Source organism: Protopterus annectens, chromosome 3.part1 (genome assembly GCF_019279795.1).
Source record: "Protopterus annectens isolate FY-2018-M chromosome 3.part1, PAN1.0, whole genome shotgun sequence".
NCBI classification, from domain to species: domain Eukaryota; kingdom Metazoa; phylum Chordata; order Ceratodontiformes; family Protopteridae; genus Protopterus; species Protopterus annectens.
In genome coordinates, this window is record NC_056732.1 from 454,480,706 (window position 1) to 454,498,149 (window position 17,444).

General features: G+C 41.2%; 1 protein-coding gene across 1 annotated transcript in view; it reads right to left on the bottom strand.

Moving 5' to 3' along the window:
* CRYGN (crystallin gamma N) overlaps window positions 1-15,566 on the bottom strand; it is a 52,106-nt gene extending 36,540 nt beyond the window's left edge. Inside the window, exon 1 of the mRNA XM_044066907.1 lies at window positions 15,373-15,566. Coding sequence (XP_043922842.1) covers window positions 15,373-15,393 — 21 coding nt within the window. The 5' untranslated portion in view covers window positions 15,394-15,566. The remainder of the gene's footprint in view (window positions 1-15,372) is intronic.
* Between the last annotated feature and the right edge of the window lie 1,878 nt (window positions 15,567-17,444).

Here is a 17,444-nt window from a genome sequence, read left to right on the forward strand (position 1 = left end):
CTTCTGTATCAGCAGTTTAATATACACACAACACACAGTTCCAATACATTTGTAATACAAGCATATGAATCATGATGATATTCACAAATGACACAGGATTATTTACAAAAGTCCAGATAGCTGGGCTGGCAGTATCTCCTTTTGTTACATTTCTATATAAATCATATTAATACTTGCAAATTACATATAATTATTTACAGAATTACACCTAGCTAGGTTGGCAGTATTTCCCTTTTGTCACCCCCCCCCCAAAAAAAAAAAAACTCAAGCTAGTTTTTCAAGTGATCCTTGTGAAACACTGCATGAGAGGACGAGTCTATCTGGGAATACACTACCCTATTCCCTGTCTTGAGATTCTACCTGCCTTGGCATTGCTGACCCCAGTACAGTGCTGCACTATCCCATCACATGCCTGCAACCCTGGGCTCCACCATAGTAATTTGGCTAGATGGCTCCCTGTAACCATAGATCCCGCTCAGACTCCTCCTGCCTTGTACTGCAAATACTTAGCACCAGGGCCTCCCTATCATGTTAAGGTTTCGTCATGTAGTTAACATCACTGACCTTTCTTACCACCTTGAAGCATCCCTCCCTAGCTGCCTGAAGCTTGTTGTGTCCGACAAGAATGAGAACCATTACCTGTTGCCCTACAGCATACTTTCTAGCTCAAGCATTCCTGTCATACCAGACGTTTTTCTGCTGTTGAGCTTCTGCCAGGTTCTCTTGGGCCAAGCCCATGAGTTCCCTGAGCCTTGTCCTGAGATTTAGGACATATGCCACAACAGACTCCTTGTGGGATTCACACTCACCCTCCCACTCATCTTGAATCAAATCTAGAAGCCCCCTCACCCTAAGCCCATACAGCAACTCAAAGGGTGAGAAACCTGTGGATTCCTGTGAACCTCTCTGTAAGCAAACAACATATGGGGCACATATTTGTCCCACTCCCTCTTGAACTGTTCTGCAAATGCCTGTAGCATGATCTGGATTGTAGAGTTTAACCTCGTAACAAGATCATTAGTCTGGGGATGGTAGGAGGTGGTCTTTAGATACTTTACCCCACAGTGCTCCCACAGACAAGCCAGTAGGTCTGACATGAAATAGGTACCTCTGTCAGTCAGTATTTCTTTTGGAAAACATACCCAGCTGAAAATGTCTACCAAAGCATTTGTCACTCTTTCTGCCTCAATGGAGGACAGAGCCACTGCTTCAGGGTATCTGGTAGCATAATCTACTACCACTAGGATATACTTTTTCCCAGCAGAACTTGGGGTACTCAGAGGCCCCACAATATCCATAGCTACCCTCAGAAATGGCTCCTCAATCACAGGCAAAGGCATTAAAGGAGCTTTCATCTTGTCTCCTGCCTTGCCTAGCTTTTGGCACTGCTCACAGGTCAAGCAGTACCCTGTTACATCTCTAGAAATCCCAGACCAATGAAAGTTCTGCATAATATGTCTATTTGCATGTCTTATGCCCATATGACCTGCAAAGGGTATATCATGGGCTATGGCTAGGAGTTCCAGATGGTAGGCTCTGGGCACTACAAACTGCTGTATTCTCTCACCCTCTACCCCTCCCTCAGGGGCCCACTCTCTGTACAGATACCCTTTCTCCCAGTATACAGATTCCCCTTTCTCTTGAGAATCAGGTGCTTCACTAGCTACCTCTCTCAGGCCTTGTAATGTAGTGTCTGAGAGCTGAACCTGTCTCAACTCTATATTGGTAACCTTTCCCAGCTCCACTTCCACAGGAAGTCTGGTATCCTCTGACAGTGGTGCCTCACTGTCAGCATGGGTACTACTACTCACCTCTGCCCTTGCAGCACTCTGTCCAAGGGAACATCAGTACCCACAAGCAGCTGTGGCTCACCTTCAGTTTCACTGCTACAGGGTAGCTCCCTCCCTGAAGTAACCACTTCACCAGTCCTGACTGCAAGTGTGCAGTATGTCTGGGTCCTCCCAGGCTACCAGACCCACAAGCTTGTCTCCAAGCCTGACTGCATGTAACTGCATGCACACATGGTACTGCCATATAAAAATCATTCCCTATCAGGACATCTGTAGGGATATCCTCAAACACACCTACTTGCTGGTTTCCTTTTCCTCCCTTCCAGTCAAGAAGGTGAACCCTAGCCAAAGGTATTTGGAATGGGATCCCTCCTAAAACTCTGACTGGAGTAGACTGCCCAAGCAAGTAGTGCTCCTCTTTAACCATTGCAGGCTTCACAATGGTTAGGTCAGAGGCTGTGTCTCTCTTAGCAGTGGCCTCTTGCACATTTACTAAGATGGGATATAACCTCTTGTGGTAGTTGGTACCCTTGTCGTCTCAAGACAACTTATTACTGGCATTCTGTCATTCCCAATATTTGTTCCCCACCTTGCCTCCATGGACATCTATATGCTACATGGTCCTATTGGTTGCATTTAAAGCATTTAACCCTTGGTCCTGGACATGTACCTGGACCAGTGGCTTCCCCTGCTACTGGCAGACTCCGTTGGGCTGTCTGGGTTGCCCACTATGGGTTCCCTTAGACCCACGAGCAGCACTTGCTATCTCTTTCCTGTGTAGTGATGCCCTGCTTGCTAGGTATATGTCTCCCTTTTCCCCCAACTCATCTGCAGTATTGCATTGCCTATCAGCTAACCAGATTCTTATGTCCTCAGCAAAGTGCTATGGGCTTGTTCCTTCACCAAAAGGTCTGCTAGCCCTTCAGATGTGGTGACCTGACATCCACTCACCCACCTAAGAAAATAAGTGCTTAGTTCAGCAATATATTCACACACACTTTCATCTGCTTTGCATCTATGTTCACAAAACTTTTTTCTATAAGCTTCAGGTGTTAACGTAAAACATTCTAAAATACAGTTTTTCACAGTATTATACTTTAAGCAATTAGTATCAGACAATTTAGAAATAACAGTTACAGCTTTACCATGAAGTAAGGGGGTCAGGAACCATACCCAGAGCCCTTGGGCAACATTATACTGTTTACATACCCTTTAAAACATATGAATGAAACTATCAAAATTATCCACCTCTGTAAATTGTGGAAGAAATTTACTGACCTTTGTTGCCTCTGGGGTTTGGTTACTGCCTTCCCCATTACCTTCATGACCCTGGCGAACAGTCAGCATCTCCTTTTTATGTTGCCTCTGCCTTTCATTCTGTTCAGCTTCCAGATGTCTCAGTCTCTGTGATGCTTCTAATTTCATTTGTTTCTCCTGCTGCAGTCTCTCTCCTGATTCTGTTTCCAGCTGTTTGGCCTTCAGTTCAAGTCTCTTTAACTCCAGATGGATTTTTAAGTCCTCTGTGAAAAGGTTTAACTGTCCATTTTCTGAGAGTTGTACATCTCCAAAGCCAGACTGGTTGTCCTCCTGAATGCTGGTCTCTGATGCAGCTGTGCCCAAAGCTACAATAATTTTTGCCTTAGTCAGGTTGGCATGCACCAGTCCTTTAGTCTGGCACATCTCAGCCAACTGACTTCTTGTCAGCTTGCCATACCCCTCTACTGACATGCTGGCCTGCTCCCCCTAACTAACTAAGCTAACAAAAAAAAAATGTGAAATGAAACTCTGAATGTTCACTGTGTGGCTGATTGAGAGTACAGACACCTTCTTTAGTGACTACTGTTTACAGACTACAGGAATTCAATATCCATACCACTACAAGCCAATTAATATGTGATGTGGCTATCCCACCACTGACAACCAATTAATATGTGATGCTCCTGCACTGGCCCAATAATCAAGGAGCCTCAGTCCTCACCACTGGCAACAGTGGGACGTACACACTGGGAGGATGACAAGCATACACAAAGTAAAGTGCAATTTCCCTTAAGAGCACACAGAGACCACAGTCAGTCTGAGGCTGGTTTCTCTCTCTGTTACTCCATATCCCCAATAAGACTACTCACTGGCACAGCTATAGGGTTGAGATATCAGCTGAGTGGTCAAACCAAGATTACCAACACCTTCTTTGTCCAACCAGTGCACTGTGTCCCTGCCCAAGTAGCTGACGCACACACTCTTTGAAATTTGATTTATATAAAAGCACACACACACCTGAGGAAGGCTGGCACAGGCTTACTAGCTATGCCCCCTTCTGCCAGACTATAATGTAGTTCCAACTGCCACCAGTCAACTCTTATCAACTACTTTAAGAGTCTTAACAAATGGTGTCCAATATTACTGTGTAATGTTACTATTAATCCAAATGGTAGTCTGACCAAAAGCAAGGCTATTTAGGAGTGGCCTGTACATTGTCACCATATAGATATGCAAGTACTCTACGAGCTTAAATATCTCCAAACAGACCAGCCACAATTAAAAGGTTTAAATATATTTAATAATAAATAATAAAAGAACAAGACAATACTCAGTAATCAGTTACATCAGGGTTCAAAATCACAGGAAATATTTAAAACAACATTGCAGGACAGTCTCAAACAAATAAAGAAAACATTTAAGCTGCACTTTACTATATTCCTATCTGAATCTAAAAGAGTTACTATGCCCTAAAAACTTACTTACAGCAAGGAAAGTGCAGATGTGGTGACGAGTGGATGTTCTTGTTAGGTCAAAGACAAAATACAAAATGCACAGTTTCCCTCTCCGAGAGAGTTTTTAAATTAATATCAAATATTACTGCTGGGTTAGCTTGGATGACATCACTTTTTGTCAACTGACTTCAGTTCCCAAGCTAAACCCCCATTGTAGCATTTAACATCTCCTTGTGAAAAATACATATCTGTCAGATGTTTGCAGATCCTGGAAATCATAAAACAATAAAACACTTCTACATCTCAAACCTTGTGATTACTTCTCTTTCAAGACAATACAGAAAACTTCTAGCTCTAGACATTGTGTCTGCTGCTCTACTGAAACTGAGAAATGATATCTTTTGTTTATGGCCCAGCTGTAAAGTAACTTAACCTCAACTATTCTTAAGTTAATCTTCTATGTTTTAGCAGGGTACACTGTGGCTACATCTAGCTCAGTACTGCACAAACCCTGTTCAACACATACTTCTGTGTCAGCAGTTTAATATACACACAATTCCAATACATTTGAAAGACAAGCATATGAATCATGTTGATATTCACAAATGGCATAGGATTATTTAGAAAATTCCAGATAGCTGGGCTGGCAGTATCTCTTTTTGTTACATTTCTATATAAATCATATTAATATTCACAAATGACATATAATTATTTACAAAATTCCAGCTAGCTAAGCTGGCAGTATTTCCCTTTTCTCACAACCCCAACAACCCACACTAAACTGCTAGGTGTAGAAATTGACAACACTTTGAAATTTGATATACATATTGCCCAAACCATTATTAAAGTCCACAAGAAACTCAGCCTCCTCTACAGGAGCAAAAAATTCCTAGCTAATAACACAAAATCCATTATTGCTGGCACACACCTCCTATCTACTCTCTTATATGCCTCTCCAATACTTACAAACCTCCGTAAACCCAATCTCGCCAAGCTTGAATCTCGCTACAATAAAATTGCCAAATTTGCAACAGGTGTTTCATACATATCACATCACTGCACATCTCTCAGACAACTAAAATGGCTGGAACTTCCTTAACTGTTACACTTTAATCAACTAACCTTCACACACAAAATCCTCCATCACCCTGATAAAACCTCTGCTCTCCAAAAACTCATACAGCCATACACCACCTCTAGATGTCATAAGTAGCAATAACTGGTGTGGTATATCAAAGATTTACCCACAGCTGGTGTGGTTTAATCATAAGGGCGAAGCCCAAGTGATTAAATAAAGCAAATCGTTGGTAAATCTTCATAGGTAGGTACTAGGCTATTGGCCTTAGGGTCTATATAAGCCTAACCAAAAAGGCTTTTGCCACCCAAAAAAATTATTTTATTATGCCCCTGTCAAGCAGAGCCACAGAAGTGATCCCCGGGGTGAATTTCCTGTTTCCCATCCAATCATCAAGATTTTTCTTGAAGAGTGCTAATGAGAAGCTCTGTTTGACATAGATAGGTAGTCTGTTCCAGAGTATGGGAAGTGTCTGGGACAGGAATTTATCCCTCCAGCATGTTCCGTTTATTGTGGTGAAAAGGTTTATGTCCCTAGAGCATGTAGCTCAGAGGGATTAGGATTTCTTTAAGTGGAGCATGTCCAACAGCTCTGGGTTTGACATAGCTTTGTATGTTAGGCAAAGATTGCCTCTGAGTAGGTGATATGCGACAGAGTAAAGCTGGAGTTTTTTGAGACGGTCTGCATAGGGCATCTGTTTGAGTCCAGTAATCCTCTTTGTAGGTATTGAGGTATTTCTGCAGCCTTTCCAGTTGTTGTAGATGTCTTGTAAGGTACATACCAAAAAGGGCGCTGTACTCTATAATGGGTCTATTGAGTGATGAGCAGAGGGGAACAATGACCTCTTTTTTTCTGGATGAGAAACCTTTTGTGATGAGGTGTGCCACGTAAAAGGATTTCCTGACCACTGTGGTGATGTGATTATCAAAGGAGACACTACCTGTGTTCCAAGGTCTCTTATTACACTTTTGGTGTTAAGTAGACTACCGCCTATGTGGTAGTTCATGGGTACAGAGTTTTTACCAAAGGGGATGACAATGCACTTTTTGGCATTGAGCTTGAGGCCATGGCTTTGACACCAGGCATCTGTCTCAGTGAGGCCCTTTTGCAGGATGTCCACATCGTTAGGAGTTTCGATTATGGCTCCTAGTTTGCAGTCATCTGTGAACTTAGTTAGCCAAAGACCTTCTGTGCTAGCCTGTACTTCAGAGAACTAGATACTAAACAGAAGAGGACCCAGGACTGAACCCTGTGGTACTCCACTTGTCACTGGTCTGAAGTCTGATTTGGAGTCTGCTACTTTCACAATGTGGGTTCTGTCAGCAAGCCAGCTGGCAACCCATCTTGTGACATATGGATTTATACCTAGTTTAGTGAATTTATCTATAATTCCAGAGTGGGGGATGGTGTCAAATGTCTTGGCAAGATCTAGATAGGCTGTGTGAGCCACCTTACCCTCATCTATGTCTTTGATGACTGCTTCAAAGAAGTCTATCAGGTTTAGGAGACATGATCTGCCTTTTACAAACCTGAACTGTGTGGGGTCCAGAGTTTGGAGATCTCCAGTGTCTTTGTTTATGAGTTCCATGATGATACGTTCCATGGCCTTGCAGACCAGGCTCGTCAGGCTAATGGGGCGGTAGTTCCCAAGGTCTGCCATGGCTCCCCCTTTGTGGAGTGTGATAACCGTCACGGTGCACCATTCAATGGGCACAAAGCCTGAGGTGAGGCTATGACTGAACATGGTACTTAGGTGGGGTGCCAGTTCATTCTGTAGTTCATGTAGAAGGCAGCCTGGGATGTTGTCAGGTCCCATGAATGCTGTGTTCTTGGCTTTGGAGAGCGAGATTTTTACCTGTATAGCCGTGATTACAGGAACTTTGCATTCTTCCGGTATAGAGATGGGTCCTTTAGGGGGTGAGAGGGGGGTAAAGTTAGCACTGAACCTATCTGCCAGGATGTTGGCAATATCAGTGGGTTCTGTATATTTAGTGCCATTGTGCTGTAACTCAGAGCGGATCTGAGTGTTGCCATTGAGATTCTTGACATAACTATAGAATGTTTTGTGGTTGTCTTTAAAATCAGTGGTGATTTTGTTTTCATAACTAGCTTTGGAGGATTTTATGAGGGATCTCAGCTTTTTACTGAGGCTGACCATGGAGTTCCTCCAATCATGAGATTTTATTCTTTTTTGCAACAGTTTCTTTCTTCTGTTGTAGAGTTTGTTTATGGCAGAAGACCACCAGATTGGCTTCCGTTTTTTGGAGGCTAGCATCTTGGTTCTGTTAGGGATAGCACGATCCATGCACTCGTGTAAGTGCTTATAAAGTGCATTTGTGTAGGATTCAACAGTCGTACTTCTATTGTCCATCTGCATGGGTGTCGTGAGGTTTGCCACTTCTGTCTTAAGAAGTGTGAAGTTGGCTTTGGAGAAATTTTTTACAGTTGTTTCCCTAATGGGGGTGGGGGGTGGGGGTGGGATGTGGATGTCTTGGGTGATTAGCTTGTGTTTGGACCTGACCAAAGAGGAATTAACCTCTGGTGTGGAACACCAGTCACCCATATTGGTGATGACCAGGTCTAGGATATTGCCCCTGGTGGGGGTGTGGATAAGTTGATACAAAGCGTTGGAATTTATGAATTCCAGAAAACATTGAGCAAAAGAGTTGGTACATGAGTAGTTTTCCCAATTAATAGTGGGGTAGTTGAAATCACCCATTATTACGGTGTTGGGTTGTACCCTAATATTTTCCAGTGTATCAAGAGAAGAGGAGTGGGAATCCTGGGCCATGGTGGGGGTCTGTAACAGGCTACAATCTAGATTGCAATCTTGCCCAGAGTTAGTTGAACTTGGATAATCTCGGATGCATTATGCTGAGCAACTAGCTTGGAGGTGTGGATATCCTTAATGAATATGGACACGCCTCTGCCTTTAGTGTTTTGGTCCAGGTTAGGTGGCCGAAAGGTGTGGTGTGAATTATAGCCTGGTAATGCAGGGATGCTGTCTGGAGCTTTGAACCAGGTCTCTGTCACTGCACAGATGTCGATGTTCTCCATTTTAAGGAGTGCCTCGAGTGAGTGCATTTTGAGGTTTAGACTTCTAGCATTGAGTAGCATTACCCTTATATTTTGCTTGCTTGTACCTGTTACGGTGGTGAATTTGTCATTTGAACCTTGCCTAAAAAAGGCACTATAGGGGTGGCAAGAGCCTTTGCCAGTATCCAGAATCCCAAGGCTGACAGGTGCAGGCCATATATGGCAAAGCATCGTGGTCTGTCGATCATGTCATCCCAGGCAGACAGATACTGGACTCCCTTAGAATGACAGCAGAAGCTTAGCCAATTGTTGAAGTCAATCATTTTGTTCTTGTACTCTGGTATCATTCTGGGTGATGGCAGGATGCTACTCAGGGCTAGGTTCATACCTGTCTGGGCTACAAGATCAAAGATCTCCTCCATGTCTCTTTTCATGTAGTCCAGGGAGGTACGTCTCAGGTCATTCACACCAACATGGACAATGACAGAGTCATATTTGTACCTGTTGTGGAGTGACCTGAGTGCATGCGTTATGTGGTGGATCCTGACACCCGACAGGCAGCTGACAGTAACTTTCTCCTTGTTTAGCCTGGTGAGTGGAACATCAGTGTGCCTGATTCCGGAGTCACCTATGACTAGAGTGTTTGGTACGTTATGCCTTATGGGCTGTAGTTGAGTGGCACACTGAGATTGTGGGCTATGTGTCATTTGGGTTGTGTTGCGGGGGGTGGAGGTTGCTTGCATTTCTGCTTTGGAGGTCTCGGTTGTTTGGGCAGATTTTTAATGAGAGCCTCCGCAAATGTAGGCGTGTGTTTTGTGCGTTTTGGTGGTGTAGGTTTTGAGGGACTATGTGACGAGTGTGGTGTGGTGCAAGTGATTACCTTCTCCTCTTGACTGTCTAGTCCAGTTTTCGGTGAAGAGAGCTTTGCTTCTAGTTTAGCTATATAACTGCATCTATGACAGGTTGTAGTGTTGGGTGGTAAGAAGAGAGGGTTGTCTGTGTACATAAGGCAATTGCTGCATTGCCCCAAGATGCCCAGATTCATCAGGTAGACAGGAGAAAACACTGGGAGCTGACTATTAGACATGCCTGGATAGGTACTTATTGATTAAGTACTAAAAACTGTTTTCTTCTAGACAAGTGAGGAAAGTTGAGTGCTGTAGTAATTTGTAGCTTTTTTAGTGCTTACAACGAGTTCTGAACAAATGCTGAGCTGAAATAAACAGATACAGATTTGAGTGCTAAAACTAAAAATCTTACTAGTTGCAAGGGAAAATTTGAAGAGCAGACTTTATGGTGCCAGGAATAGTTTAACCCTAGTTAAGTAAGGGGGGGGGGGCTCAGGAGCTTACAAACAGTCCTGCATACACCAAATCTGCATCTGGACTAGACTTGTTACAGGAAAGGGGGGAAACAAGCTTAGAATTTTTGTTTTCAATAAGGTGGAAATGGAGAAAGCTGGAACAGAAGTTAATTCAAGGTTAAGAATCTGAGTGGGTTGGCCTTTACAAATGTTCTGTATTAGACTAAATTAACTAATGACACTAGACTGGGAGGAGTGTCACAGATCAAATATACAGTATGGGCGGGCAACTGCAAAGCCACCAAGTATAAGACACCACAACAATAGGGAGGGGAGGTGGGAAACTATTACAACTACTGGCTGTAGCCACTAAATGAAAGTTTTAAACAGATCAAGGAGCAAGCAGACTCTAGAGAATGCTTTTAACTGCAATCAGACTAGACTAGAACATACAGTTAGAGTTGGTTATTGCTATTATACAATAACATTATTTAAGAATAAAAATACTTACTTTTCTTAAATAATGTCTAGTATCTTGGGGCTTTCCTGATGTACTGACTATGCATATGGGGCTTGCGTTCTGCCCTTACGCAGTACATCACTGCTATGTAAAGGAAACAATGAAGAAAGGAAGATCTCCATTTTATTTTTAAGAAAAAAGAAAGCAGGAGACATTTAACATTCGGGAGAGAAGGGACAGAGAAAATAAAATGATAATCAGGTACGTTTCTTTAGTTTTGCAGAATGCACCTGATTATCTTGTTATTTTTTTCTGCGCCATCTCCCTTGCTCATTTGTGGTCTTTGGCTTTGTAATTTTATTAAAAAAAGAAAGAAAAGTACAAATTTTATGGAATATACTAATGGAAAAAAGTCTGGGTGAGTGGACTTTTTCCATTGGTATATTCTTGGAATTACAACAGGCACGTTGGTTGGGTTGACCAATCAGCATGCCCCTTTTTGAATATTACTGGGCAGTCATTGTATAATAAAAATGTAAAGATGTTTCTTGTTTAAAAAAATAAACCTATTTCTTGAACTAACTATGAAAATGTGCATACCACCCAACCAATGAGGTGGGCTGGTATACACAATAGCCCTACACTGAGGTGCTGAATGAACCCTCTCCAGTGGCTAACTCTGAGGGCTGTGGCTGAGGATAGGAAGATCTGATTATTTTCCAGCCACTTGGTAGAGCATGCTGACTAATTAATCAGAGTTCTTGTTAAACAGCAGTAGCAGCAGAATCCAGTAATGGCCTGTCTAGTGATGGGAGGTAGGGCACACATGTAGGATTCTTGTGAGTTGTGATGGGAAGGTGGGGCATACACCCAGGGTACTTGTGAGCTGTAATGGGAAGATGAGGCACACACCCAGGGTGCTTGTGAGCTGTGATGGAAAGGTGGGGCACACATCCAGGATGCTTGTGAGCTGTGATGGGGAGGTGGGGCACACATCCTGGGTGCTTGTGTGCTGTGATGGGAAGGTGAGGCACACACCCAGGGTGCTTGTGAGCTGTGATGGGGAGGTGGGGCACACACCCAGGGTGCTGGTGAGCTGGTTTAGAATAATGCCAAAGATCTTTCAGACAGAAGGACCACAGGAGGTATCTTACAACTTCATTGATAAGACCAAGTCAGGCTATTAACTAAGAGCCACTACAAGTTCGTTCTGAGGCTGGGGGATATTATTCCAAGGCAGATAAAAAGTAATATTCCCAAGCTGAACATATTACTCTTATCTGCCCCAGCTCTAACCTTTATCAGGGAGCAGTAAGAATAATTGTTTAGCTAGTAGCCACAGTAAGAGGAATACTAAAAGATGACTGGCAGCCGGTATGCAGAGGGGTTAAAATGATTTAAAAAATTAACCATTGCAACATGTGACATCAGTAATTTATTTGTTGATATTTCTGTTTTATATATGTGTGTGCGTATACATATATATATATATATATATATATATATATATATATATATATGTATATTCACATATATAAATTAATGCCAACCAGAACTACTTTTTTGGGTGACTAGAAAGAATCTTTTACAGAAAATATTGCAAAATGTGCAAAAACAAAATGCTGCCTGAAAAGGTGCAGCATGACATCCTTTGGTTGTTTTTGTCTGCACATTAATTTAAAGGTAAGATGTAGTGCCATATGTTAGCCAATATGAGTGTCAAACAAAAGTTTCAAGACACTGCATTAAATGAAACAGGTATGTGTTAGTTGTGTAAGTAGGTGTTAGTATTTTTGATGAGCTGTAAGATGTCATTAATTGATTCAAGTGGGGTGTAACCTTGTGTATTTAAGTGTTTTGATGTCATTAGATACATATTCTGATGAAGTTCGTTCATACGGACGAAACCTAGGTAAATTCGTTTTGGGTTGGCACAATAAACCTGCTATTTTATTAATTGCTGTGGTCGGTTTCATTTTGGAACACACTATCTGCACAGCGTGGATTTTGGCCTTTGTCTGGTTTGAGTGTTTGCTGGCATAACTTCCTGCTTGGCCGGATCTCCTTGACTTTTTGGTGTCATTGGTTTTTGCTGTTTTTGGTTCTATGTGTTAGTTGTTACATGGTTCAAAGAGCAATACTGGAATCACTTTAACACACAAATGGACATTACACACATAGCCTCAGATACTGAGCATTTCTGGAGAGGATAAATGCCTCTTCCTTCTTGTACCTGAAGCAGGTAGGAATAACTGCAGACCCCAGTAAATGGATATGTTGCACATTATACATCAGTAAATGATGTCAGTTCCACTTCAGATATCAGTTGTCTAAACTCTGAGTATACTTCAGTACCAGGAGACAAAGCTGCAGGTTGTAGCTGAGAATTATTTTAAAATGTTTTAGTCTGGCAATATATACAAAATAGATATACACAGGGTCCCACAGATAACAAGGTCTCTGACTGGCTATTTTAAATAACTTTAAAGCAATAAAACAAAAGAATGGAAACTGGTGTCACAATCTTCACGAAAAAGCGAAAATCCCAACAGAAGCAATGAGAATCTACAAGTTGGATTTTTTCTAGGGTGGGGTGAACAAAACATAGGTTGCATTCTGCTATTATCTGTACGAGTTAGATATTTTTGAAAGATATGCAACAGATAGTCTTGGCAAAAAATATTGTGCACACGTTTCAACTGTATTATGCTGCAGTATGTTTGAGATCTTGCAACCTATGTTCTGTTTCAATCCTGCCATCTCATTCTTTATACCTGCAAGGCTGCAACCTCATCAGACTAAATATAGGAGCAACTTTATAGGTTTATAGGTGTGTATTAGGCTAATGACCACAAGGGCCTTTTTAAGCCTAGGTATGCATCCCACATCTCTGATAAGTTCTGGTACCCTTGATAAGTGTAAGCAAAGGGTTGGGAGGTGAAACATTTACAAGCAGAGACCTGGGAGATGAGCCATTTACAGGCTGCTTGTGTCCTTATGTTATAAATAACATAATGTTCTAAGTATAATGCAGAAATAAAAGTAATTACTGTTTTTTTTAATTCACTTGTATTTTGGAAGTTGTTTCAGCTTTTTCTCTTTAGTAGTTTCAAGTAGCTTACACAGCTCTAATTTTGGGCCATGTTCCGGCATTGTGTTTCACTTTTAATGCATATCTTAATAGGTTGATTAGTTAATACCCAAGATACTACAGTATCACACATCACATTCACTTTAATCTAGTAGTTAAAAGTTCCTTATCAGAGCTAAGGATGATAAAAGTAGCTGGAAAAATGTCCTATATTAAGACAAGTCCAGAAAGAGATGTAAATGAAATGCTGATTACTGTGATACAGACCCACTTCCTTACAAATGAAGATGGCAAATATACAAAGAAAGAAAGTATTTTGACATTTTCAGAGAGAAGCTACAAGTGGATTTGTACACTGACATACCTGAGAGTGCACTGGACTTGTGATACAGCACACTGAACAAGGCATACTGCCCTCTCACTGTAACAGCTGCCTAGCATTGGAATCAGCACATGACTCAAGAATGGCTGGTTTTAACGAACACTAAGCATGCCCAAGACTGCTTCTCTCCAACTGCAAGGGCTGTTGGGAACTGTTACCAGGCTGATACCTAGGACGATATATTCAGTTTAAAGTCAGTTCTATTGCAAAGGCATACATGACATATCACATTCACTGTATTATTCAAGAATCATGGAAAGTAAGACAAAACTTTGAAGTACTGGGTCCCAAAAAGTCCTGGCTGTATTCCTGCAGTCCACTCTGCCATTTTAGCTCCCAGGTTACTTTATGCCCAGTTCCAGGTGGAAGAATAATCCCCTGCACTGTATCTGCAGCAGGGGGAACCAGTTCTGGACTGAATAATAGTTAAAAGTTGTTCGTTCAGCGTGCCGCAGATCCAAAACTAAAATATATTATTATTCATTCAAGAGGATTTATACTACTTGGCATGAAGCCAACAACTTGCTATGCTGCTAAGATCTCTGTAAAAACAGAGAAGCCAAGTTACAGCACACAAATATATTGTTTGTCCACCAATCCATACCTCTCAACTTTTTAGCACAAAAAATCTGGACAAAGCCCAAAATAATTGGGTGACAAAGGCACAAAAATAGGAACATGTTTTAAATATTACTCTTATAAACTTAGAAAGTCGCTAGAATAATGTTTTGTGTTAGCATGCATTTTCTCAATGATATGAAGTCTGAAGGTAAAATACCTGACATTATTTAGTGACTTCAGTCCTCAATGAATTCCCAGAAAATCGTATTATGAGGAATAGACCAAAAATATGAGGTAAAAATCTGGACAGTTGGTATGTCTGCCACCTGTCTGCATGTACTCCAACCATCTTGGGACTTGCTAGAATTCATTTTGCAGTGTAATTACCTTACAGCAACAGTAGGTGTCACTATGGACACCAGTGACAACACGAAACAAGTAAAGGGAGTTAAAAAAATAGAATGCTTCTAGCACTTTTCTGAGTAAAGACAAAAAATGAGACATGCACAACTGCAGTAGAAAACCATCTTGTATTCTGAATCATATGCTGAATGATAAAGACAGATGTGAACATTTGTGTGTGTTTAGTTGTTGTCTATAGTTTTGAGAAACTTTATTGCAAGGCATAATCCTTGCCTGGAAGGTATTGAATCTAATTATATTGTCATAGATATCACAGTTCTGCATTGCTGCATATACTGATGTACAATGCAGTAATTATACAGTTGTTGAAAATAGCTATAGTTACTTAGTGTAAGCAGGCTGAGATCAAAAACATAATGCTAGTACTTTTACATAAACCTCGGTGTCTCTTTCTAGGGATCAAAAAATGCACAGATAATCATTTGTTTTGCCTTTTGAGCTGCCTCCCAGCTAAGCTGCTTGTAATATTATTATGGATTTTTTTAAAGCAACCCTTCTACCTGCCAGCTTAATCTAGGATTTTCAATAACCGCTGCTTACCTTTCCAGAGTACTGCGACATTTTCCTCTGGCTGTTGTCCAACCAACCCACAGGAACCTATGAATGTGATAGCCAGAAAAGTTGGACTGTCCAATTTATATTCACGTGGGAGATGGTACTGACATCATGGGAATAACTTAACAATAGCCATATAATAGTATGCTTAGTGTGTCTGCTTAGTGGGCAGAATGCATTTTTGTTGGTGTTGCTGAATCCAGAGTTTAGAATTTTGCAGACAAAACCAACAAAAGATTTGTTTGCAGGGGATTTAACCAGTTATTATGCATATATGCATCTTTTTTTAACCAACTGCTTTTTGGGTCAGTAATAGAACAAGTGTAATAGAAAACATGGAAGCCTGTACAATAGTTGTCTAGGATTCCATGGGCTTTTCTCTTGCAGAAATAACTGCTGCTTTTGAAGGTCATGCTATACAGCTAAGTAGAATAACAAATGTAGTAGCTGCAGTTTTGAAACATGCAAGCCTGGTACGTCATGTTTTATTCCCTATACTACTCAGGCTGTTTCTTAAATAAACTAATGCAAGGTCTTAATAAAAGTGATAGACCAAAATAGTATCTGTTTGTATGCTGCAGTCTCAACCTGGGCAGACATTAACAGCCTCCAAGATAATGAATTCCTTTAGACTGAGTAGCTTTCATTTATGGGTAGAAATGACTTGATCTCGGTGTTAAACAGATCTCATGTGGGGTTGTTCTGTTGTTGTCTGCAGCAAGAGATGATTATCAGAAGCAAAGATGGACACATGTTTTATTCTTGAAAATAAGATCAGATACATTAATTCAGGATACCTGACAACAACAACAAAAAAAGAGTAGTAGATTATCAGGGACAAATAGGCCTCATGAAATGAATCCAGTGATTCAGACTGCCCAAGTACAAATTAATCTGATGGAAATCATGCAGTAAACTTCTCATGGCTGCCAGAAGAAATTCACTTAATAATTCCATGCCAAAAAACACTGTAAAGTACAGGAATTTAAGGGATGCCAAAGAAACAATGATATGGCAGAAATAATCTAGAATAAGTTACACTTTCAGAAAAGACATTCAATTATATAGTGCATTTCAAAATACAGAAGAAACCAAGATCTTGTATAGCTATTCAAAGGGCAAAAAACTGTCAAAACATATTGTGAAAGCAATGAAATTCAAGGTGTGCAAAGTGATTCAAGTAACGGTTGCTCCATCAGTCTGCATATCCCTGCTCTCCACTGTTTTAAATGCATTAAAATAACCTGGCATTTAGTATTTTTATAGTATTTATGAATGGCTGTAAGTAGAAACTTACTTCATAGTCAATAACAATGCTAAAGACAAGGCTGTTAGCAAATAATGACTGGTCAGAGGGAGGCCAGTGGCAGTCGCCTGTCATACCATATCCACTACCACACGTACTGTGACCACTGTCAACATGGGATTCAGGGAAAGGCCCCATTATTTTCTGTATTTTAAGATCAAAGTAGGCAGATGTATGCGCACTCTGGAACATGGCTGTACCCCAATGTGGAAATTATACAAATATACCACAGAACATGTGGGTAATAGAAGCATACACTAACTACTAATAAGCCAGGTAGGCTGGTATTGGAGAGTCACCAATCATTGTCATACTGACTGGTAAAGAATAGGTGGGCAACTGATGCCATTCATTGACGGATTAGGTGGAGTGGCATAGGTGGCACTGATTGTTATCACATGGAGTTAGAAGTGATATAAACACATGACTAACATGCTCTGTGTATCCAATCACTGATAGAGTGGGGAGGTGAGAAGCTCTTACTGTTTCAAAGTTCAGAATGGGTGGTATTGTGGGGATACTTATTACTGCCATGGTTGTTGGGAGGGAAGTCACATGATACCACACTGGGGGGATTAGTGTTTTGTGCAATACTTCTGTTGGAATTATTTTTTTCAGAAAATAGCACATGCAGCCAGCCGGGCCACCTACACAGAGATGTGTATTTCTATATGTCATTAGGGATGCTTTGCATGACTTCAGTGCAGTGACAGTCTGTGGATGCTAAGGCAGGTCACACTAGTAAATTACA